Genomic DNA, 23,436 nt, shown 5'->3' with positions numbered 1-23,436 from the left:
CTGGAGCTGCTCTCAGGTCTCCCCTTCAGGAGCCTTCTCTTCTCCAGGCTGCCCCAGCCCAGCTCTCTCAGCCTGGCTCCAGAGCAGAGCTGCTCCAGCCCTCGCAGCATCTCCGCGGCCTCCTCTCTGGCGCTGGATGCCATCACCCCGTACGTGTCCATCCCCCGCCAGCGGGATCCAGCCCGTCGGGCCCGCAGGGACGTCCGGGATGGGCTGGACCGATGCGGGATGCGCCGAAGGCTCCGGCGGTGCTGCAGGAGGGGCGGGGCCGCGGCTCCACCCCCAAAGGGGCGTTCCCAGCCGGATGGCCCCGCCCCGGCCCCGCCCCGCCGCTCCCGCCGCTCCCGCCGCCCGCGGCCCGCACCGCCCGGCGCGCGATGGTGTCTGCCCGGGGCGCCGCCCGCCGCGGAGCGCTGCTGCTGCTGCTGCTGGCCGCGCTTGGGGCCTGCGGACCGCGCCGCGCCAGTGCCGGTGAGTGCGGGCGCGGGGCTGCCCCGTGACCCCCGTGTCCTTCCCCGGCCCCGCCGCACCGCGGATGCTCCTGTTCCCTTCCCGAGGGATCCGCGCTGCCCCTCCCGCCGCGATCCCGGTGCTGTCGTTCCCCGCAGCCCCGCGAGCGATCCGCATCCGCGGGCGTTCGGGCTCCCAGCCCCCGGGTCCCTCCCCGCTCCGCCGCCCCCCGCACCGCCCAGGCGTGGGGGAGACGCTGCTGCGGGTTCGGGGCCGCTCGGCACCCCCACGACTGGCAGCGGGGTGCGAGCTGCTCTTGGGTCCCCTCTGTACTGCCCACCCGGTGTCTGCCCCCCCCCCCGCCTTCCACGCTTCCCCCCGGTACCGGGCCCGAGCAGCGCCGCCGTCCTCCCCCCGCTGCTGCAGGCAGGGTCCCCCCGGGGCAGCGGCGCAGGGGTGACCCCTGCTGCGGTTTGGGGTGTCAGGAGGAGCCCACAGACATGGGGCCTGTCATGGAGCGGGGAGAGAGCATGAACTGGGGGAGAGGCCCTGCCCCGGGGCCCTCGTGAAGCACCTGTATGGGGAAAAACCCTAAAACCAGGACAACAAACACAAACTGCGGTATCCCGGAGGGGTCGCACCGGACGCGGGGCACCCTGTTCACCCACCGGACGGGGCTGAGGGAGCACAGCAGCAGCAGGATTGCCCCTCGGCACTGTACTGGTGACTGCAGTGTTTCTTGCCTCCCCTGGGGCAGAACACGTGTGGCTTTGGTTCCCCACCAGCAGCAGCACCCCCTTTCCTTTCTCACTGTTTCCCTAAGAATTGTTTTGATTTAGATCTGGTTCTGTTTGGGGGTTTAGTTTTGGAGTCTGGGTCAGAGCACTGCGCCTCCCGTTGGGTCTTGCACTTGCCTTGTGCCCTGTCCCCTCACTCTGTGCCTGCTGCTGAGGTGTGTGGAGCCATAAACACCCCCCTACAACCCCAACAAACCCTGGGGAGCCCCGGGGGTTGCACTGCTCTCGGTGGCACCAGCAGCGGGTGCCGTGTCCCTGCCTGCGGGACTCCGTGTCTCCGGGCAGGTTCTTTCTGCCTCGCTGGCCCCCAGGGCTGGGGAGCTCCTCCTGGCTCCCAGCATTGTTTGTGGCTCCCATATTGTTCTCCCTGCTCCGGCTCGCAGTCAGCCGCACGGTGTTCCAAGGGAGGGTGAGGAGGCAAAATACGATGCTATATTTGTTTTAAATCTGCCAGTGGTTCAGATCATCCGGGTCTTTCCGTGCTGGGGCTGGAGGCAGAGGTGGGGATGCTCCTGTGCTCTCCCTCTTCCCATGTGTCCAGGCCAGGGTGGCCTGGCTGGGGGTACCAGTGACGCAGGCTGCTATGGGAGGAAGGAGATCCGTGTGGCTCTGGTGCAGCTGCATAATCTCTGCTGCCTCTGAATTAAGGGGTTGAGGTGGGATAAACCGGCTTGGCAGCGCTGCCGCGGAGGGACCCCTCGTGAGGCTGCTTGGGGCTGGCACAAGGGGGGAGCAGAGTTTCCCCTTCCCCACCATTCCCACCCCATTGGCTGGGTCTCTCGGCACAAGCAGGGCTGGGATTTTCAGCTCAAGGGAAGGTGGGGATGGTTTCTTTGTGCTATTTCCAGTCATGTCGTTGTTGCACCGTCTGGAAATGCCGATGGCAGCATCCCGTTGCTGGGAGGTTGAGATTGTGCAGCGTGTGGCAGTGGGGAGTTCCAGGCTGGTGTCTCCTGGGATGGCTGGGGCAGCTGGAGGAGCCTCTCTGGGATGCTGAGCAGGGAAGGGAGTCACTGTCCTGTCCCTGCAGCCTTCCCCCCCGAGCGTGGCAGGGCAGATGAAATGTTGGCTGCTTCTTCCCATTTTATCATTGCCTTTCCTGGGCAGATGGGGCAGAGCTGGGTTTTCTCTGCAAGGTGGAGCTGCAGGGCCAGGGGCAGCTCCCACACTTCTGTGCTGGTAGAACTGGTGAGGAGATTGCTGGGGGAGAAGGTCCTGGACCATCATACCCACATCCTCCTGTCTCTGTGGCTTCAACAAAGCTTCTTCAAACGGAGTCTGGCATCTCCTCCCCCCCACCTTCTGCAGCCCAGAGGCCCCTGCAATAGATGCCGCCTCCTGGGACACAGCAGCACATGGCACAGGTACATCCTCATCGTGCCTGGTGCAAGCTGCAGGAAGGGCAGCAGCTGCTCTGGAGGCGGTGCTGTGGTGGGTCAGTTTGGGCTGGTGCTCCTTAGTTGTGTTTTCCCCACGTCTCCATCCAGCATACCTGGCTTTGGGCACTGCTTTGCCTCCTTTTCTGGATGCATTTCCTGGAGCATTAGTGGCAGTTCTCACCCCTTCCCAAGGAATTTCATTGCCAAATTTCATCTAGTATTAGTATAAAAAAAAAAATTAAAAAATGAACTGATGGGCAAGAACCTCTTTTGTTAATAGCCCTGAAAAGCTCAGCCCAGCTGCCACAGCCAGCACTTGACATCAGAAACTCCAGAGAAACTGCTCAGCAGAAAACAAGTGGTCCTTTCCAGTCCAAGTGACCCATTTGGCCACGTGTGAATCAGCGGCTCCTCGCTGCCTTTCCTCCTGGTGCTGCTCCTCAGGGATGCAGGTGGGAGCAACAAATGCTGCTGCTGATACTGGCTGCCCCAGCCCTGCCGTGGTGCAGGATCCAGAGCTGGGCACAGCAAGGGGAGAGCCATCCCCTATGAGGTCCTCACAGCTCTGCTTGTGGTGTACTGTCCACCTCTTGCTGTTTAATGTGCTTTGCGGTCACTGGGAGCCATGGCAGGGTCAGGGTGCAGTGGGCTGTCCCTGGGGCCATCACTGTGAACACTGGAGCTGGAGCAGCTCCAAACCCTTCTTGGACCATTATGGTGGGGCCCAGGTGGAAATGGATGGACAGAGGCCACCGCTCTCCATGATCGCAATTCCCAGTGCGGTCAGCATCAAGGAAGAAGAGTCTATGGAAAAGACAGTGAAAATTCCTCCTCTCCTTTCACTGCAGCTTGCTGGGGACCCACAAACCAGTGTGCACCCCAGCTGGGCCCTGCAGGTGCTGGTCTGGGGAGAGCTGGAGCTCAGGGTGGAGACACAGTGGTCCCAGAGCCTGGGAGTTGCTGGTGCAGGGTCAGGCCTTTCGGATCAGCCCTCTCCTTGGCGGTTCCAGGTGTGGACTTGGGGTCTGCAGTCGATCCCGAGGGAGCAGGATCCTGGCCTAACCTCACAGCTGGGCTGCACTGCCTGGGGGGTCCCTGGGGCTGCCCCCCTTCCCCAGGGACCCCTCGGTTCCCAGGGGCTCCCACAGTGCAAAGGGGAAGATGAGTCTGGGATGTTTGCCTGAAACAGCTCTTCTGGGCCGTGGGGGTATTAAGAATTAAATCGGCTTAGCTCTGCCGGGGGGGACACTGGGGACAGGAGGGGTGACAACATGATGGGGGCACTGGGGACAGGGAGGTGGATGGTGCTGGGGTCTAGAGGGGTGATGAGAATACTTGGGATAGGAGAGGTGATGGGTACTGGGGATAAGAGGGGTGAGAGTGCGGCAGCGGTGATGGGGAGGTGTGTGGTGGACGGTGTGCTGGGAGAGGAGAGAGCTGGGGATGCTGGGAACAGGAGGGGTGATAGCATAGTGGGACACAGGGAACAGGAAGGTTGATGTGGGTTGCTGGGGACAAGAGGGGTGACGGGGGTACCAGGGACAGGAGGAGTGACAGGGTGGCTTCTCTCCAGGTGCAAGGCACTGGGGACAGGAGCTGCCACCAATCCTGTGCCTGTGTTAGTCCCATAAACACAATGCCCCAGTTCTTCATTCCCATGGGGGGCTCCAGGTCTATCCCTGATGGGTGCACTGGGTCCCCCCCAGATGACTGCCCCCCAATACCCCCCAAACCCCACGGCATGGCCCCAGTGCTGCTGCCGTCACATCTTCCTCCTGTGTCTGGGTTTTGCTGACTGCTGCTGCTGTGGGTGAGCAGAGCAGCAAGTGGCAGCCTCAGGCCTATAGTGTTCCATGAGCTAATGAGAATTGCAACGGGAAGAAACTGGCCGTGAAGTGCCTGGGGTGCACTTTGAATTGGAGGAAGGAAACGCAGCTGGAGCAGGTCCCAGTCCCGGCCTCTTCCCATCCCAGAGCACTGGAACTCTGTGGGCTGCCTGCCCAAACCAGTGCACCCCGGGGGGTGTTGCTGGGGTCCGTTCTGTGTGGACAGAGTGGCAAAGCTTTGCAGGAGAGAGGTTTGCTCTTTGTTGGAGGGACCTGCTCAAGCGTGTTCAGAGGAGGCCATGAGGATGCTGTGAGGGCTGGAGCAGCTCTGCTCTGGAGCCAGGCTGAGAGAGCTGGGCTGGGGCAGCCTGGAGAAGAGAAGGCTCCTGAAGGGGAGACCTGAGAGCAGCTCCAGTGCCCGAAGGGGCTGCAGGAAAGCTGGAGAGGGGCTTGGGACAAGGGCCTGTAGGGACAGGCCAAGGGGAATGGCTTTAACCTGCCCGAGGGGAGACTGAGATGAGCTCTTAGGCAGAAGCTCTTCCCTGTGAGGGTGCTGAGGCGCTGGCACAGGGTGCCCAGAGAAGCTGTGGCTGCCCCATCCCTGTCAGTGTTCAAGGCCAGGTTGGACACAGGGGCTTGGAGCAAGCTGCTCTAGTGGAAGGTGTCCCTGCCTGTGGCAGGGGTTGGAGCTGGAGGAGCTTTAAGGTCCCTTCAACACAAACTATTCTGGGATTCTGTGACCTATCCCTTCTGGTGGGTGACAAGAGGTGACATGTCAGCTGGTGTGCTGGCTCTGCTCATTGCAGCATTGGGGTCCCCTGCGTTCTGGCCCCCTGTTCCCCTCCTGCAGAAAGGAGACAGCGATAGAGGTGGGGATGGTGCTGCTCTCTGTGCACCCAGAGCACCCATGGCTGCCAGCGAAGCTTGACTAGGGTCCGCAAAGGAGCATGTTGGGGATCCTGCAGCTCACACATGCAGGAGGAGCAGCTCTGTCTTCAGAGCTCATCCTCTCACATCTGTTGGGGATTATTTCCCAGCCACCCGCTAAGCCGGGTGGCCCCAGTGAGCCACAGTGATGTGACCCATCCTGCAGCATAATTCTTGGCTTCCTGGCTGAGAAGGAGAGCATTCCCCTGAGCTGGCTGCCTCCTGCAGGGGTAAAGAACAACAGAAATCTGGGTCTGGCTGTTTGGCACCGCCTGCAGCCCTTTCCCAGCACCCCGGGAAGCGGCTGTGCCTCCCTTGGGCCCCCTTTTCCTGGGCTCTCTGCCCATGTCCCGCAGGTCTGTTGCTGGTGTCCAAGTCAGCGCAGGCAGCATGGGGTGCAGTGATGCAGCCCCAGCCCTTCAGCTTGCCTCTGCCCTGCATGTGTGCCAGGACATGGGCTGCCCGCCTGGGGGTCTCCAAGCTGCTGGAAAGCCATAAAGATCAGTCCCTATAGCACCAGCACGTCCTGCTGGGTGTCTGTGTCCCCAAGCCCCCATCTCATTCTGATGGGCTGTTGGAAGCACCGAGGCTGTGGGACAGATGGTGGGGGCAGGATGGGGACCCTCTACCCCATGTGGAGCTCCCTGTGCTGCTGCTGCCACCTTTGAGCTGCCCAAGAGTGTTCAATCAGCAAAATCCTGTTGGTGCATCTTCAGGACTGCAGAATGTCTGTGGCAGCGTGGGACGCAGTGAGGAGTGGGAGGGCTCTGGCTTTGCCAAAGAGCATCTGGCCCCACGGGCGTAGCAGCGCTTCATGGGAGCTGCTGCTCCGGGGGGGTGTTTCCAGCCGGGCAGCAGGAGCGTGGTTGGACGCCATGGCCGAGCTGTGCCAGTGCGGCCACAGGGGCTCTTGGCCCGACAGCGCCTCGGGGCTCAGCTGGAGGTGGGCAGCAGTGGGTCTGCAGGGACAGCTCACTGGTGGCTGTGGCTCACCGGGCAGCAGACAGGGCTCTGTGGGTGCTGGCCTGCCCATTGGTCAGTGCTGGCAGGAAGACAAGGACACTCAAGGCTGCTTGTGGCATCCGATGAGTCCATGCTCAGGAGAGCTGCAAAACCCCCGCATCACAGAGCAAGTGTGGTGCAACAGTGGTGCCAGCGCTGCCTGTCCTCTGCCTCCTGGCACCACACTGCGTTGCCCACTGCAGTGCCCCAGAGCACTGCGGGGATGCTGGGGCATCCCCATTGCCAATGGAGCCATGGTACTGTGAACTCAGCATCGCACACTGCTCTCCTGCCTGCGGCGGTGCTTTGAGCCATGGCCTGAGCACCGTGTTTTGCCCATCACACAGTGCCGAACCTCAGAGCCAGTGACAAGAGAACTAAAACCCCCAACCTCAACCCCTGCCCCTGCCCCGTGGGTTCTGGGCAGGGACACAGCCAGCTGGTATTTGCTTGAGCAAAATCTGATTAACACGACTGAGAGTGGGTGGTTTGAACTGAAAGAACGAGGTGTTTTTGGCGTGGGGTGGCATCGGGGACACTATGCGATTCCTGGTACTGGTGGGTGCACACCCAGCAGAGCTGGGACTGGCGGTGCAGAGCCAGTGGCAGGTTTGGGTGGGCAGCAGCAGGGAAATTACAAAGAGCATCTGGCATCCTGTTTTATTTATTTTTTATTATTTCTTCTCATCCTGAACATCTGAAGCAAAGAACTTGTGGCTGGAGCAGCCCTGGCACTGCAGGGTGCAGCAGGGTGGGGAGGCAGCGTGTCACCCCAGGCAGCCTGGAGCTGCCCTGAGCAGCTCAAGGGGGCAGTGAGCCAGGGCCGGAGACAGCAGTGCCTGGGAATGGCTGGGATGGGGACAAGGGGGTCTTGCCAGCTCGGTATCCTCCTCACCTGCTACAGGCAAGGGAGCTGCATCCTCTGCTGCATCCTGGCCCTGCCTGGTCCCAGCTGCGGGTCTGGGGCTGTGGTTTGCTGGAGCCGTTTCCATCCATCCAGGTGGCATCTCCCCTTCCTGCAGCCCCATCTTCCCCTGGTGTGCCAGGTGGGTCCTGGAGCAGGGAACGGGGATTTTTCCAGCCGTCTGAGAGGCTTGAGGGGCAATGACACAAAATGTGGCTCCCTCAGCCTGGCAGGGGGAGGTTGCCTCGTGCTTCCCAGGACCACAGCAGCAAGCTAAGGTTCTGGGGCTGCTTGTAGACGGGCTGTGCAGTAGCACCAGTGGTTGGGGAGGTGAACTATTTGGGGTTGTGAAGAGCTGGATGTTCTCCCACCTCGGGGGCAGCCTGGCTCAGCCTCTTCTGTCCCTCCATTTCCCCCTTGGCATTGAACCTGGAGGGGGACCAGGCTCTGGGAGCCCACTGTGATGGCCTTAGGGCTGCAGCAGGCAGCTGCCCTTGGCACAGCTCCTGTCTCCTCTGCCGTGCAGCCCTGATGCTCCCATAGGCCTCTGCCTCCCCTACACTAGCTCTGTCTCCTCCCGGCACTGCGTGCACACCATAGGCAGCAGCCCTGCCTGCAGCAGTGGCATTGACCCAGGTGACTGCCCGTGGTCTCACTTCCATCGCTCCTGGGTGGGGATGCTGCTGGCAGGACCATCCCCTTGGTGGGAGCAGGGTGCATCCGGACAGGGAGGATGTTGCCAAGGGGTCCGTGTGGAGATAGCCACATACCCCTCCCACGGCGCAGGGCTGCTGGCACTGTCCCTCGACTGTGACACCAGCCGTGCTGGGGACGTCTCTGCTGTTGCGCTTTATCAGCTGGATAAAGCCCAGCTGAACCGGAAAAGCTGGAAGCTGGTACCTGAGCCCCAGTGGGCTCAGGGACGGGAAGCACGGTGGCACATTGCCTTTGCCTGGACGAACCTGACCAAGCACAAAGCAAACAAGTGCTTTGCACTGCCAAATGCTCTCCCGAGGGCTGGCATGTGCTGCTGCTGCGGGGGGGCCATGCTTCATCCCTCCATGCCCAGGAGTGGTGTGATGTGGCTGCATCCCCTGCTCCCCATGTGCGGGGTTGGAGTGTGCAGGAGCTGCCTCCGTGCAGGAGGGGTCTCCATCCTCTGCTGCACTGCGGGGGCAGCAGTACGGTGGTGATGTGATGTGATGATGTGATGTGATGATGTGATGTGATGTGATATGATGTGAGCGGCGGCAGCAACACAGGGCTCCCATGGGGCTCCTAGCTGTGGCAGAGCTGGTACCACAGTGCCACAGCTCTGCCCATGTTGCATATGGGCAGCAGAGCAGGGTGCCAGGGCCCCCTGGCTGACCCCAGCATCCAGCCCCAGGCTGTGTCCATGGGCATAGGGGTGTGTGGAGCTGGGGCATGGGGGGTGTCTCAGCCCCCCTGTTTCTGCCTGCTGCTTGGCAGGAGCCCCTGCCTCAGGGAGGCTGTGGGCAGAGGGAAGCAAAACCTCAGAGGCTGGGGTGCGGTGTGGGGCAGCACATCCATCTGCTCCCCAGCCTGCCCCTCTGCCTGCCCTCCTGCCTGCCTGCTTTCCTGCCCTGCCTGAGGCTGTCTCCAGCCATTGAGGGCCAGGAGCGATGTGCAGAGCTGTGAGAGCCCCAGCCAGTGCCAGCTCACAGCAGAGGCGGTGGGGCTGGGCAGGCAGGTCCCAAAGCAAGTCTGACATTACCTGGCTGGAGGAGCAGTGACCTCGGTGTGGAGCTGGCAGTCGCTGCACCACTGCGGGGCCCAGGCTGCAGCCCCTGTCAGGGACCGGCTGAGCCCTCGGCCGTGGTCAGCCCTCGGCTGCAGCCCTGTAGCAGCGCATGGAGGCTCAGATGGGAACAGAGACCTGCAGCCCTGCTTCCCGGGCACCCGGCAGCCGCCACCGCCTGCGGTGGCCCCATGCCCTGGCTCAGTGGCCAAACCACCCGAGGGACTATGTCCTGTGCCCACCGGGCTCTGCCAGCTCATGCTGCTGGCACCGGGTCCGTCCTCTGGGCGTTGGCGCTGCACCGCGCAAGCCCCAGCCCTGATGAATTGCCCTCTGACGTTAACTTTATCTCCCCATCGGCGCAGGCACGCAGGAGGGGCAGGCGCTGCCCTCCCGGATGTGTTCCCCAGCTGATGTCTTCCCTCCTCACCGCGGGGTGTTGAACTGCTTCCCCCGGGCTGTGCCCACAGCAGCTCCGTGCCCTGCCTCAGGCCAGCCCCTCTCCCGGGGGGTCCTTGGGGCAGGGAAGTTGTCCTGAGCTCCCACCGCCGCGCTCGCACACCCCCATTTCCTCCTGCGCAGGGGCCGCTCCTGCTCACCCGGCTCCTGCTCCCCACTGTGTTCCGTGTTTCGCCTGCTGCCTGCCTGCGCTGGAGGCTTGTCCCAGCATAGAGCCCCTGCGAATGGCTCAGCTCTGGTGGTGCTGGGCTCGCTGGAGGTTTGTGCCAGCAGCGGTGGGATGGAGCAGCCCCCTCCTCCAGATCCCCCTGCACGGCTGGGCAGCAGTGTCCTGGCTGAGCCACGGCCAGCGCTGCCTTCAGACTCGTTACCGCCCGTTCCTCTTGCTTTGCCTGACAGCCGGGTTGCGCTGTCCTGCAGGCGGGTCTGTGTCACCCCACTGTGTCCACATCTCCCATCCACCTATGGCCAGGCCGAGCCTCCTGTCCCACAGCAGCCGTGCTGAGCTGCTCTGGTGCCAAGCAGGGGACATGGCAGAAATAGGGGTATCCAAAATTCAGACTCGGCAGTAGCCCCACAGGAACAGAGGCAAGACTGCGAGGCTTCAGCCTGCAAGCTGGCCCTGGCACAATATGTGCTGGTGTTTGGACATGTAGGGACAGGCCAAGGGGAATGGCTTTAACCTGCCAGAGGGGCGACTGAGCTGAGCTCTTAGGCAGAAGCTCTTCCCTGGGAGGGTGCTGAGGCGCTGGCACAGGGTGCCCAGAGAAGCTGTGGCTGCCCCATCCCTGGCAGTGTTCAAGGCCAGGTTGGACACAGGGGCTTGGAGCAAGCTGCTCTAGGGGAAGGTGTCCCTGCCCGTGGCAGGGGTTAGAACTGGAAAAGCTTTGAGGTCCCTTCCAACACAAACCATTCCATGATTCTACAGGCAGGCAGCATGGCCATAGCACAGGGTAGAAATGGAACCCATGTGCTGTGCCACCACCTTGGGGTGGGAGCAGGGACCTATGACCAGGATGCTGGGGAAGCCAAGGGGTGGTGGGGAGGGTCAGGTACCTGCCAGAATAGGAGCAGGACCCCACCATGTGCCTGCTGGAGCCCTGGGCAGGGTGGCACCAGCCTCCTGGGCACCTGTGGGCCAGGGAGGGACAGTGAGGTTGGGGGATAGCAGTGGTTGGGGTCAGCAGTGTCCCTGTGGCAGTGCTCATCACCAGCACCCAGCGTGACCAGGGAGCAACTGCTGCGCTTTGGGGTGGGCTCAGACAGCAGCAAAGCCACCGTGGGACCCCCACTCCACAGGGTGCCCCACGCTGCGATGGCTGCTCACCAGCCACCAGCTGACTGCACACGGGGAGCTCCATCAGCTTCATGCTGCCTGTCTCACTGCTAATGCCAGGCTGCGACAGCTGGGCAAGCACAGCTCGTTCCTCAAACAGAGATAACGACCTTGCTGTGTGCCAGGCTGCCTTTATTTAACCATTGCTGGGCTCTGGTTGGGGCTGCCCTGCCTGGATCCTGCAGGGTGCTGCACTGCCGGGGTCCCATACTGCCGTGGCTTCATCTCACCAGGGATGCCTTGGGGGGGACATGCTTCCACAAGCCCATGACAGAGGCCTGGGGGCTCCACTGTCCCACCCCGTGCCCCACAGGGATGTGGCACATCCCCACATGGGGCCTGTGCAGTGCAGAGCCTCCTCCTGCCCCGGAGCCTGTCTTGTGGTGGTTGAACAAAGTGGCCTTGAGCTCGAGCCCGGGGCAGGCGCTCGGGTCCAGTCTAATCGCTGTGTCTGAACATCTGATTCTTTTCCCATGCAGCTCTAGTTCTCCCCCAGCCGCTGGGCTGAGCCCCACTCCATCTCTGGGAGGCAAACCCAGCCCCAAGGAATCCTCTCCAGGCTGCTGGACCTGGTGTGGGCTCATCCAGCCCCAAGTGCAGCTGATGGGAAAACCCTGCCCGCAGGAGAACCAGTGCAACAAGGGCAGCTCTACTCCTTGTCACTGCCATTCACACTGGCACTGAATGCAGTGCCCCATGGGGTGCAGTGGAGAGGCGTCTGGGTGCAGCCTAGGGGTCATTGGTAGTGGTTGCACCCTCCAGTGAGTAGTTTAATGGTGAAGTAGGGCTGTGCAAAGGAGGATTTCTTGTGGGTGGCATCTCATGTGTTGCTTGGGGTGGCATCCTGCTCAGTAACTACACCCCTGCTGGGGGTGTAGAGCTGCCTCAATGATCATAGAATCATAGAACCATGGAATGGGTTGTGTTGGAAGGAACCTTAAAGCTCATGAAGTTCCAACCCCTGCCACGGGCAGGGACACCTTCCACTAGAGCAGCTTGCTCCAAGCCCCTGTGTCCAACCTGGCCTTGAACACTGCCAGGGATGGGGCAGCCACAGCTTCTCTGGGCACCCTGTGCCAGCGCCTCAGCACCCTCCCAGGGAAGAGCTTCTGCCTAATGTCTAGTCCTGGTGGCTCCATCCCGTGCTGGCACGCTCCACTGTGCTGTGCCTGCGGGGATGGGGATGCTCGGGGAGTCCCCAGAGTTGACATGCACCTGCTCACGAGCTGTTTGGTGCAGAGCTGCACCAGAGCTGTCCCTGGAGCTGCCTCTCTGGCACAGGAACAAGCAGATGGTGTTGGTGTGGGCAGGTGAAGGCTGGCGGTGCTGGTGCCAGGAGCGTGGGATGGGGCTGGAGCTGTGACTCATCTCCAGGTCTGGCCCTGCTCCCGGTGGGAGCCCTGGTGCACTCCTGACTGTGAGAAAGCTGAGGGCATGGCCACCCCTGGAGGAGAGCAGCAGCGCTGGGAGCTGCGCTCCATCCAGCCGTGCCCAGCACAGGGCAGGGGTGCACTGAGCGGTACCCAGCTCACACTGCCACCAGCCTGGCAGTGAGGGATGTCTGTGCTCTTGCTGTTGACAGCTTCACTGTCCCAGCAGCTCCCGCGGCCATCAAAAGCCAGGACCCAGAATGTCCCCACAGCCCCGTGCTCAGGTGATAGCTCTGGGCTGGCCCCATGTGTCGCTGATCTGACTGTCGTGGTTCCCCTCTCCAACTCTGCACAGGGTTTGCCACCATCACCCGGTCTCAGGACTCAGCTTTGCATAGGACCTGGGGACTTTGTGTCCCCCCAGGAGGTCCTGCTTTACCCCAGGAGGGGTAAAGAATGGGGGCTGCTCCTAGCCATGGCAGTGCTGCCAATGTGTGCTGGGTCCAGATGGGGCCAGAGCGTGGGGGTTCCTGCCTGTCCCCAGGTAGCAGAGAAGTCCCCAGGTGTGACATGGAAACAAGATCCTTAATAATGCATCAAGAGAGGTTTGGGCTGTGGTGTGTCACCAGGGGAGTTTGAGTCCCGTCAGTTTCTTCTGTCATGATGCTAAAGGGATGGAAGCTGAAGCTGCTGCTCCCAGTGAAGACCTGTCACAGCCATGCTAAGGCTCAGGGGGTTGGGGGGCTTGTTTGTGGGGAGGTTGTTTGACAGCTACCACACGCATGTCAGTTTGTGTTGGCTGTATTTCAGCTGCTATCCTGCTCTGCATGGTGCAGGCAGGGGCTGGAGACTTGTCACTGCCAGTTCTGCACGCTTGGGGTGTCCTGGAGCACCCTGGGGCTTGGGGCATCCCATGCGACAGTGGAGGCTGGGGTCCCGTGTGGGAGGATGGGCACTGCTTGCTCATCCCTGCCTTGCACAGGTCATAAAATCATAGAACATCTCGAGTTGGAAGGGGCCCATAAGGGTCACTAGATCCAGCTCCCAGCTTATTGGTGCCTGTGCTTAATTGCAGTCAGTTATGGCTTTGTGAGGGCAAAGGGGGCTGAGGGGCACCTCTGGTGAAGCACATCCACACCCCTTACATGGGGTGCAGCAGGAGCTGGCTGGTGCGCTGGGTCCCACACGGGCCATGGACAGACCCTCCTCCTGACCTGTTGTCTCCTGTTCCTGCAGCAGCATCGTGTCCCCGGAGCCTGGACTGTGCTCTGCAGCGCCGGGAGTTCTGCCCGCCGGGCTCGGGAGCCTGCGGCCCCTGCCTGGCCTCCTTCCAGGAGGATGAGCATGGGCGATGCATCCAGAAGCACCTCCCCACCAGCGGTAGGTGGCACCCCCTGTTCTGCCCTGCCCTGCCTGCAGACCTGCCCCCAACCCTGCCTCAGCACTGCCCTGCAGCTGTGCTGCTGCAGGAGATTCCCAAGCCCCCGGTCCCTGCTCCCCATCCTCTGGCTTCTCTCCACAGCAGCCATGTCCCTGTGGGCATGGCAGCTCTGCTCCCTCCCCAGGCACCAACTGTGGGGGGTTGTGGGGCTGTTGGGGAGCACATGGACCTGATTCTGCTCCTTGTCTGTCCTGTATCCACACCAGTGACCATGCATGCTGCTGGGCCCTGCCAGCACCCAGCGGTGCCCAGAGGCCAGGGACTCTGGGGTCTGCCTGGCTGCCCTGCAGGAGCCGGGAGCCAGCTTCTGTGCACGAAGCTGTGACTTGTTCAGACATCCTGTGGCCTCACCTATCCTGGGGCTGAGCTGTTTGGGATTTCAGTTCCTGGTTCCCATTGGTTTGAGATGTTGGGCTGTGGTTTGTGGATGCAGTCTCCTCCTCTGGTGATGCCCAGCATCCGTGGTGGGAGGGTTGGAACCAGCAGCACTGGGTGGGAGCCCTGCCTGGCTGTGCAGGAGGCACTGGGGGCTGCTCTGGCTGTGATTCCCCTGCTCCAGCTTCCCATGGGAGCTGAGGGGCTGTGGCAATGGGCAGAGATGGGCAGAGCATCCCCAGGCAGCAGCAGCCTGTGGTCACTTGTGGCACTTGCACAAAGGTCTTCCACCCGCTACTGCGGAGCCTTGCGGAGCTCCCAGTGCAGCCATGGCACCTGCACCCAGCTTGGTCGCACAGCAGCCAGAGGGATGAGAGAGGGGATGGCACAGGGATGAGAGAGGGGATGACACAGGGATGAGAGAGGGGATGGCACAGGGATGAGAGAGGGGATGGCACAGGGAGGAGAGAGGGAATGGCACAGGGAGGAGAGGGGAGGTAATGGCACAGGGATGAGAGAGAGGTTGGCACTGGTAATGTGAGGGGATGGCACTGGGAATGAGAGGGAATGGCACAGGGAATGAGAGAGAGGATGGCACAGGGATGAGAGAGGGGATGGCACAGGGAATGAGAGGGAATGGCACAGGGAATGAGAGAGAGGATGGCACAGGGATGAGAGAGGGGATGGCAGAGGGAATGAGGGGATGGCACAGGGATGAGAGAGAGGATGGCACAGGGATGAGAGAGGGGATGGAACAGGGAGGAGAGAGGGAATGGCACAGGGATGAGAGGGGATGGCACAGGGAATGAGAGGGGATGGCACAGGGAATGAGAGGATGGCACAAGGATGAGAGAGGGGATGGCACAGGGATGAGAGAGGGGATGGCACAGGGAATGAGAGAGAGGATGGCACAGGGATGAGAGGGAGGATGGCACAGGGATGAGAGAGGGGATGGCACAGGGAATGAGAGGGGATGGCACAGGGAATGAGAGAGAGGATGGCACAGGGAATGAGAGGGGATGGCACAGGGATGAGAGAGGGGATGGCACAGGGATGAGAGAGGGGATGGCACAGGGAATGAGAGGGGATGGCACAGGGAATGAGGGGGAATGGCACAGGGATGAGAGAGGGGATGACACAGGGATGAGAGAGAGGATGGCACAGGGATGAGAGAAGGGATGGCACAGAGAATGAAAGAGGATGGCACAAGGATGGGAGAGGGAATGGCACAGGGAATGAGGGGATGGCACAGGGATGAGAGAGGGGATGGCACAGGGATGAGAGAGGGGATGGCACAGGGATGAGAGAGAGGATGGCACAGGGATGAGAGAGGGGATGGCACAGGGAATGAGAGGATGGCACAGGGATGAGAGAGGCGATGGCACAGGGATGAGAGAGGGAATGGCACAGGGAGGAGAGAGGTAATGGCACAGGGATGAGAGAGAGGATGGCACAGGGAATGAGAGAGGGGATGGCACAAGGATGAGAAGGGATAGCACAGGGAGGAGAGAGGGAATGGCGCAGGGAATGAGAGAGGGAATGGCGCAGGGAATGAGGGGATGCTCAGGGACGAGAGAGGGGATGGCACAGGGTTGGGGTCCAGCCTTGGCATTTGGCAGCGAGCAGGGCTGATGCACCCTGCCACAGGCTCCACATTGCCAGGTACCAAATGGCTTTAGCAGTTGTTTGTGGTTTATTTTTTAGTGTGAAGTCTCTGGGAGCAAATTCCCCTCTTGGAAGGGCTGCTCATGCGCCAGCATCTCCATAGCAACCCCACTCGGTGCTGGCTTGGGCAGGGAGATGCAGCCACAGTAGCATCTCGCCCATCTTTGGCAGAGATGTGGTACCGCGGTAGCATCCTCCGCCAGCTGCTGTGGGACCACGGCAGTGTCCTCTCCAGCTTTGTTATGGAGATGTGCAGTCGCATCTTCTGAGAGGACACTGGGAGATGAATGGAGCCCATCCCAGGGTCTCTCCCAGCCCCATCCTGTTGTTCCAAGCAATGCCACCAGCTTTGGCAACAAAAGTCGGGGGGGTAAAAAATTGGGATCCCCTCCCAAATTCTCCATTTTAGCAGACAGGGGAATGCCCAGCTCCTTTTGGCAGGGAGACACTAATTTATCCCATGGGTGCTTTTGCATCCTACAGGTACCTCAGTCTGTCAGCAGCAATAGCTGTGTTTGGGGGAATGCAATGCAAAGGGGGGGGGGCTGCCATGGCTCAAGGATGCAGAACCCTTTGAAGGGGCTGCCCACGCTGTGTGGTAGCATGGGCAGCGTGGGCAGCCCCTTTAAAGGGTTCTGCATCCTTGAGCTGTTTGCCACTGGCAGTGACGCCGATCCCGGGATCCCAGCACCTGCCACCGTCATCCCTGCGATTGGTTGTGGCTCCCAGCAGGAGCGTGGGCAGGCACCAGGGCTCTTCTCCCTCATCATACCCTTACAGACAGGCACCAAGAGCAGGTTTTGGGGGTGACAAGCAGCGGGTTTGGGGTCTCAGAAGAGCAATGCATGTGAGCGGCATGTTCCTGCCATTGGTGACGGCGTGCATGGGTGTCTTGGCGTACCCAGTGCGGCACTGGCACAGAGGTGAGACGGGACGCACGGGACCTCATGGCGCGGAGCATCCTGTTCCCTGCATCTCGCTGGTGCTGCCTGTGCAGGGGTCTGAGCCCCCCAAACCCTGCCAGGACTAGATCTGAATTTGCTGTGATGGGTTTGCATAGTGTGGTTTGGGCTGGTGAGTCCTGGTCGCTGTGTGCCCCCAGGCTGTGGGAAGCGCTTTGGGAAGAGGAGAAAAAGGAGATCCTGGCTTATGTCCCTGGGGATTCCCCCCTTCCTGCCTGCTGTGCTGCCAGCAGCTAGGAGGACATCGGCTGTCCTAGGGCCGGACTGTAGAAATCAGTGGATTTGTAGGAATTTTGTGCCCTCCTGTGGAGGCTGTCGGCATCAGGTCTCCCCCGCCCCGGGCAGAAGCCACGTCCCTTCTTGCTCCCTGCTGTCCCCAGACCGATCACAGTAACTCTTCAGACCCCCAGCCTGGAGACCCTGGGGAGGGGGGAAGGCCCGGGGAAGACCCTGGGCTGGGTGCTGTGTGCAGGCAGGCAGTGAGATCTACCATGAGAGGGCACCCGTGCCCTGTGCAAGCCCTGTGTGCACCCTGCGTGCCCCTCTACATGCCTTGTGGATGCACAGCCTGCACTTTGCATGCACCCTGTGCCCACCAGCATTCCCAATGCACTGCAGTGGAACTGGGGGAGTCTGATCTGCTCCTCTTGAGAGATCTGGGATCTGTTCCTTGGGGAGCAGCCCTGGGCCAGCATCTCAACCCTGTGTTTCACCTCCGTGGTGCCCAGCAGGAGCTGCCATTGGTGCCAGAGCAGCTTCTGCCCTGAAGATGCAGGGGGGTCGCAGATGTGGCATCACCAGGAGAAGTCTCTTTGGCAGAACACAACAGGGGTGTGGGGATTTAGCCCCTGAAAGGGAACTTGGTGATGAAGCTGTTGATGAGGGTGAGCAGCACTGCCAGGGCACTGCTGGCAGCACTGGAAACAGTAAACAGCGTGGCTGCCCTGGCTTTTCTTGTGCTGCTTGGCACAGCGGGAGGCTCACAGTGACCTGGGAGCTGCTCTTGCTGGTTTTCCAGCTTTATTTTTCCTTTTCCAGCCATTCATCCTCCTGAAGCATCTGCTGTTGAAGGCCAAGGGGTGCCAGAGCAGGGCTGAGCCTTGTGCCCAGTCCCCAGGCCTGATGGTGACACATGAGCGTGGGCAAGGCTATCCCTTAGCTCCTGTGGGAATGAGGACTGGCCTTTCCCCAAGTGCTGTAGGAAGCTAGAGCCAGGCTGTCACCACGGGGCACAGGGCTGTCACCCCCATCCTATGCCAGGTCCCTGCCCATCGGGAGAGCCTGGCCATGCTGGCACCTTGGCACCAGGACACTCAGCTGCTGGGCACAGCACTGGTGGCACAGCCCGGACCTGGCAATGTGGCCATGGTGCTGCTTTGCAAATTGCTTTGGGGTGAAAGTAACAGGGTGCAAAGAGCTGGGGGTGCTCCAGCTCCTGCCAGGGCTGGGGGCTGGGGCAGTTTGGGGCACAGGGACAGGAGACAGTGGCTCTTCGTGACTTGTTTAAAGCAAAGTGCCCCCTTCTAAACTATTCTTGGCTGGCGTGGCTCTGAGTCACAGCGTGCCTGAGTGGCCTTTGTGCCCGGCTCCGGAGGGAAGTGGGGTTTATTTCCAAACACTGGGAGTGAGGCGGGATTCCCGAGGAGCTGCAATTGTTATAACCTTGCATCATCCCGGAACGGAGCTGCCGGTATCACCTCGCCTTTGTATGGCTTGATCTCCCCTCGGGGCTTCCCGCTGAGGACAGCCTGAATGCAGCAGTGGCGCAGGGAGCAGGGATGGGAACAGGGACGTCTCCTGCCTTTGAAGCTGAGTTTAATCCTGTTAATATCGCAGTGGGAAGATCAGAGCTTGGCTGTGCTCAGCAGCTCTGGGGACAGCAGCTCCACTCTGCTCTGCACTGTCCCACTCTAGGTGGGCACCATCCAGGCTGGGATGTGGATCCTGCCCATGTTCCATGCCACAGGAGCACCCAGAGCTTGGTGGAGCCCTGCCTTGCACTGGGCTGGGGCAGCCAGCCATAGAATGCCCAGCCAGCCCCACGGTGGTCCTCACTGCAACCTTCCCCAAAAGGGCTGCATCCTGCCTCGCACTAGGCAGAAACCAGATCCTCAGCTGCAGTGAGGGATCCCACCAGCTCCTCGTCAGCCCTGGACGAGCTGTATTCTGGGGTGGCTCCAGCCTTCCAAACATGCAGAATGTGGGGTGTCTGCTCTGAGAGACCTCCCTGGAGCCCTGATCCAGCTCTGGGGCAGCAGCACAAGAGGGACGTGGAGCTGTTGGAGAGAGTCCAGAGGAGGCCATGGAGATGCTGCGAGGGCTGGAGCAGCTCTGCTCTGGAGCCAGGCTGAGAGAGCTGGGCTGGGTCAGCCTGGAGAAGAGAAGGCTCCTGAAGGGGAGACCTGAGAGCAGCTCCAGTGCCTGAAGGGGCTGCAGGAAAGCTGGAGAGGGGCTTGGGACAAGGGCCTGTAGGGACAGGCCAAGGGGAATGGCTTTAACCTGCCCGAGGGGAGACTGAGATGAGCTCTTAGGCAGAAGCTCTTCCCTGTGAGGGTGCTGAGGCGCTGGCACAGGGTGCCCAGAGAAGCTGTGGCTGCCCCATCCCTGTCAGTGTTCAAGGCCAGGTTGGACACAGGGGCTTGGAGCAAGCTGCTCTAGTGGAAGGTGTCCCTGGCCGTGGCAGGGGTTGGAGCTGGAGGAGCTTTAAGGTTCCTTCCAACACAAACCAGTCTGGAATTCTGGGATTCTAGAAAAAACAGTGTTCAGATGTGCCCTGCCTGCTCTTGGAACAGCCCTGCTGCAATTCACCCTGCCAGACCCATCCGTCACACAAGAGCAGGACAGCTCTCCTGGTTTCTCTCCTGGTCCAGCCCATGTCCCTCCTCCCTCCTCCCCCTGTAAATCCCCCAGGAGCAGGGACATGGGGCAGGCCCTATGCAGTGTTGCTGGCTTCCTGCTCTTACAGGGCTCTGCAGTATTTGCTGGCTCTGGCATGGGGTGGGAGCTGTGGCTGCTGTTGCTCCCACATCCTCCAGCATTTGTGGGGTGAAAAGCATCCAAAAAACATCAAGGACATGTGCAGGTTCCTGGTCTCGGCTTTGGGACCGTGTGGTGCTGGAGGGCTCCATCCAAGTGTGCTTGGACTCCAAGCCACCCGCCATTGCCTGTGCTGGATGTGAGCCGCTTCTCGGCAGGGTTCTGGGTGTCCTGGGGCTGGGAGCCCATCCCGGGGTGCCCGGCTCATGCTGCTCTCTCCCGGCTCAGGGCGGATGTCCCTTTCCACCTTGGAGAAGGAAATCGATTTCCTGGCAGACGTGCTGGCCAGGCAGGAGGCTCCTCGCTCCCACCTGCTGAGGGATGGCAAGCTCAGGTGTAAGTGTCTGCTCCCCACCTCCCACCACTCTCTGCAGTGGTGCTGGGGACCCCATGGCAGCCAGGCCCTGCGCTCCAGGCTGCTTTGCCCTCCAGAGCTGCCTGGGCGCTGCTCTGCTCAACCCTTTGCTTTCTCCTGCAGCCACCCTGGTCCCTGCCAGCAGCAGACAGCGTGTGCCCAGTGGGCTGAGGCTGGGGCTGCTGCAGCAGGGTCCCGCCAGCAGCAAGGCAGCCACCACCCTCGCCACTTCCACCACCGCCACCATCCAGAAGTACCCGGTGGAGGCGTCCCCCATCCCTTCCAGTGATGATGTGGTGCTCGGTGAGACCTCGGGGATGGGCCCTTCACAGGAAGGGGCTTCCTGTCGCCATGGGGAAGGGTGGGCTGGTGGCTCCATGCTGCTGCGCTCACGCGTCCCTTTGTGTCCCGTCCACCCTTCAGGGCTGATCGTGGTGTGCACACTGGCCGGGCTGTCAGCACTGGTTGTGGCCGGGGTGTGCTGGTGCAGGTGAGCTGGGGGCTGCCCGTATGCCCTTGTGCCCAGGGGAGCTTGTTCCTGAGCTTCCCAGGCTGGGGGGGTGGGCTGGAGGAGAGGCAATAGCTGCCCTGCAGTAGCCAGGGCTGGACGACACCAGTGGGACATCCCTGTGCCAGGCACAGCCTCCTGGGAGCGGGTGACACCTGGATTAGGCATCACTGCAGTGCTCACTCCATGCCCAGCGGGAGGGACATGGCTGTGCCTGGGGTGCCACTGGTTATGGGTGCCATTGCAGGGAACAGGGGTGTGGGTGGGGGGATTGAGCCCATGGGAGTCCCTGGCACCCATATGGAGTCATTGGCTGTGGTGGCTCCTGAGCGCTCTCCTCTGCCCCAGCAGGCTACAGAAGGAGGTCAGGCTGGCACAGAAAGTGGACTACTCAGCACAGAGAGCGGCCAGCCCCCTGCCCTACGACAAGATCTCGGTAAGGCATGTGCCCAGCAGGACTGGGGCACTGATTGCCCCCATGCACTGGGCACTGGTGAGGCTGCACCTGGAATCCTGCGTTCAGCTCTGGGCCCCACACTACAAGAGAGACATTGAGGTGCTGGAGTGGGACCAGAGAAGGGCAATGGAGCTGGTGCAGGGCCTGGAGCACAGGGGTGATGGGGAAGGGCTGAGGGACCTGGGGGGTTCAGTCTGGAGAAGAGAAGGCTCAGGGGGGACCTGATCGCTGCCTACAAGTGCCTGAGAGGATGGAGCCAGGAGGGGCTGGGCTCTGCTCCCAAGGAGCAAGGGATGAGACAAGAGGAAACGGCCTCAAGCTGCCCCAGGGCAGGTTTAGATGGAGCTGAGGAACAATTCCTGCCCCAGTGGGTGCTCAGGCTTTGGAACAGGCTGCCCAGGGCAGGGCTGCAGTCACCGTCCCTGCGAGTGTTCACACAGCGTGGAGACGAGGCCTCAGTGCCATGGGTTAGTGGTGGCCTTGGCAGTGCTGGGAATGGTTGGACTGGGTGAGCTTAAAGGGCTTTTCCAAGCCAGTTGATTGTATGTTTGGTGTTCAGGCCAGGCCTGTGCTCTGCTTGAGGGGCTTCCAATATGTTGGGGTCTCCCTGCCAGCAGAGCTGGGGCTTCTGCAGCACAGCCTTCATGGCCCTGTCTTTGCTCTCTCTGCAGCCCGGGGACAAGACACTGGCTCAGAGTGCCCAGATGTACCACTACCAGCACCAAAAGCAGCAGATGCTCTCCATGGAGAAGTAAGCAGCCCAGGAGCAGACAGCAGCCGCTGGTCCATGCCCTGCCATTAACTGGGGTGCCAATAGTCATCCCCCTGGGCTTCACCCCTTCTCTGGTCCTTTTACCCCAGGCATAAAGAGGAGCCCAAGCTGCCAGACTCTGCATCATCAGACGAGGAGAATGAGGATGGAGACTTCACTGTGTACGAGTGCCCTGGGCTGGCTCCGGTACGGTGGGTGCAGGGTGGCCGGGGGGGACCTTGTGCACGAAGGGTGGGATCCAACCTGGGGATCCATGGGTTGGGATCCATGCCTGGGATGTGCAGCTCCTCACGAGGAACTGTTTCAACGTGTCCTTCATCAAACCCTGATATGGTCCAACCCCTGCTTCTCCCATGTGCCCTGGCTAGGTCATAGAATCACAGGTTAGGGTTGGAAAGGACCTTATAATCATCTAGTTCCAACCCCCACTGGAGCTCTCCGAGTCCTGGCATGGGGTTTTACCCTGGGGGGTGCTGCCCCATACACCCTGGAGCAGGGAGCTGGGACAGCCCTTGGCAGATCCATGATCAGGGACATGGTCACCTCGGACTCCTGGGCACTGGGACCATGGGGCTCATTCTGGTGCCTTCCCAGTGCCTGGACTGGGGAACCTATGACCCCTTAAAGCCGGGGGGGGGGCGGGGGGGGGGGAGACGGAGAGGGGAGGCTGGCAGGGGACCCCGGGGAAGGGCAGCTCCTAACAGCCCTGGGTACAAAGAGCACAAAGAGACCCGAAAGGAGCCTTTCACATGGTAATGGCTGCGGAGCCCGGCCATCAGGACCCAGATTGAGGGTCATCATTAGGTCTTTACAGGACCATTAAAGGACACTTGATGGCAGGCAGTCTGGGCACAGAACCCCATTCCTGCCAGCCAGGCTGTGAGTCCCGTCCTGGGGTCCCCAGCCAGGCTGTGGGATCCCATCCCACTCAGGCCCGTGGGTTTTGCACACCATCACCCCATACCAGCATCCCCAACCACTCCTGGCGGGGAGGCAGCACCTTTCAAGGGTTAACGGCAGGGTCCTGGTGTGAGTCACCCCATCCCAGCCCAGGAGTTACCCCCACCTTCCCTCCTGGGCTGGGGTTCAAACTCAAACCCCTGGGGATGGGGCCGCTCAGCCCTGGCTGGTGTCTGACCTCCTGCCTTTTCCTTCCCATCCCACTCCCTCCGCCGCTGCAGACCGGAGAAATGGAAGTGAGGAACCCGCTGTTTGACGACTCCTCCTTACACCCCTCCAACCCCAAGTCGCACCAGTAACGCCCCTCTGACCCGAGCTCGCTACAGACTGTGTGCCCGGCGCCACACCGATGGGCACCCGCAGCCGGGTGAAGGGGCTCTGCCGGACTGTTCGACGCCTGCCCAATAAACACCCAGTAACAGCTATGGGAGGGGGGGATCGCCCCCGTTTCCAGCGTCCTTGTCCTCTTTGCTGCTGTGATCCTGCTGTGACCGCGTCCCTGCCTTGCCCTTGGCTCGCTGCTCTCGGGGATGTGCCAGCCCCATGGCGGGGAGGCAGCTGCCTTGGCACAGAAACTGGGGGGGAAGGAGGGGGTGCTGCGCCGCTATCTCTTTGCATTTGGCTTCAAGGCAGCGGCTGCTGCCCTGGTTGCTGCTGGACTGATGCAAGAGCAGCTGGGAAAGGGATGGAGAGAGG

General features: G+C 61.3%; 1 protein-coding gene across 2 annotated transcripts; it reads left to right on the top strand.

Moving 5' to 3' along the window:
• The first annotated feature begins 322 nt into the window (after nt 1-322).
• NPDC1 (neural proliferation, differentiation and control 1) lies at nt 323-23,165 on the top strand. 2 transcript variants are annotated; one of them, XM_057410608.1, is made up of 9 exons: nt 323-471; nt 13,449-13,589; nt 19,917-20,024; nt 20,167-20,346; nt 20,467-20,533; nt 20,903-20,987; nt 21,680-21,759; nt 21,870-21,966; nt 22,962-23,165. In XM_057410608.1, exons 1-9 carry the CDS (start codon nt 378-380, stop codon nt 23,037-23,039), a joined length of 930 nt encoding a protein of 309 aa, XP_057266591.1. In that variant the 5' UTR covers nt 323-377; the 3' UTR covers nt 23,040-23,165. The 2 variants fall into 2 exon arrangements, with proteins under 2 accessions (XP_057266591.1, XP_057266590.1); XM_057410607.1 differs by having other exon boundaries at nt 13,446-13,589.
• Nucleotides 23,166-23,436: the final 271 nt, after the last annotated feature.

The sequence above is a fragment of the Pezoporus wallicus genome, unplaced genomic scaffold, assembly GCF_028554395.1.
Source record: "Pezoporus wallicus isolate ANWC-B61680 ecotype Strahan unplaced genomic scaffold, APGP_CSIRO_Pwel_v1 contig_8071, whole genome shotgun sequence".
Classification (NCBI taxonomy): domain Eukaryota; kingdom Metazoa; phylum Chordata; class Aves; order Psittaciformes; family Psittacidae; genus Pezoporus; species Pezoporus wallicus.
This window is presented reverse-complemented; position numbering and strand designations above follow the sequence as displayed.

What these genes read in the sequence shown, in the direction of transcription:
- NPDC1 (XM_057410607.1), top strand. Translation starts at nt 378, where the DNA reads ATGGTGTCTGCCCGGGGCGCCGCCCGCCGCGGAGCGCTGCTGCTGCTG. An exon ending in CAGTGATGATGTGGTGCTCG is followed by an intron (nt 20,347 to 20,466) that starts GTGAGACCTCGG and finishes TCCACCCTTCAG; the next exon opens with GGCTGATCGTGGTGTGCACA. An exon ending in CAGATGCTCTCCATGGAGAA is followed by an intron (nt 21,760 to 21,869) that starts GTAAGCAGCCCA and finishes CTTTTACCCCAG; the next exon opens with GCATAAAGAGGAGCCCAAGC.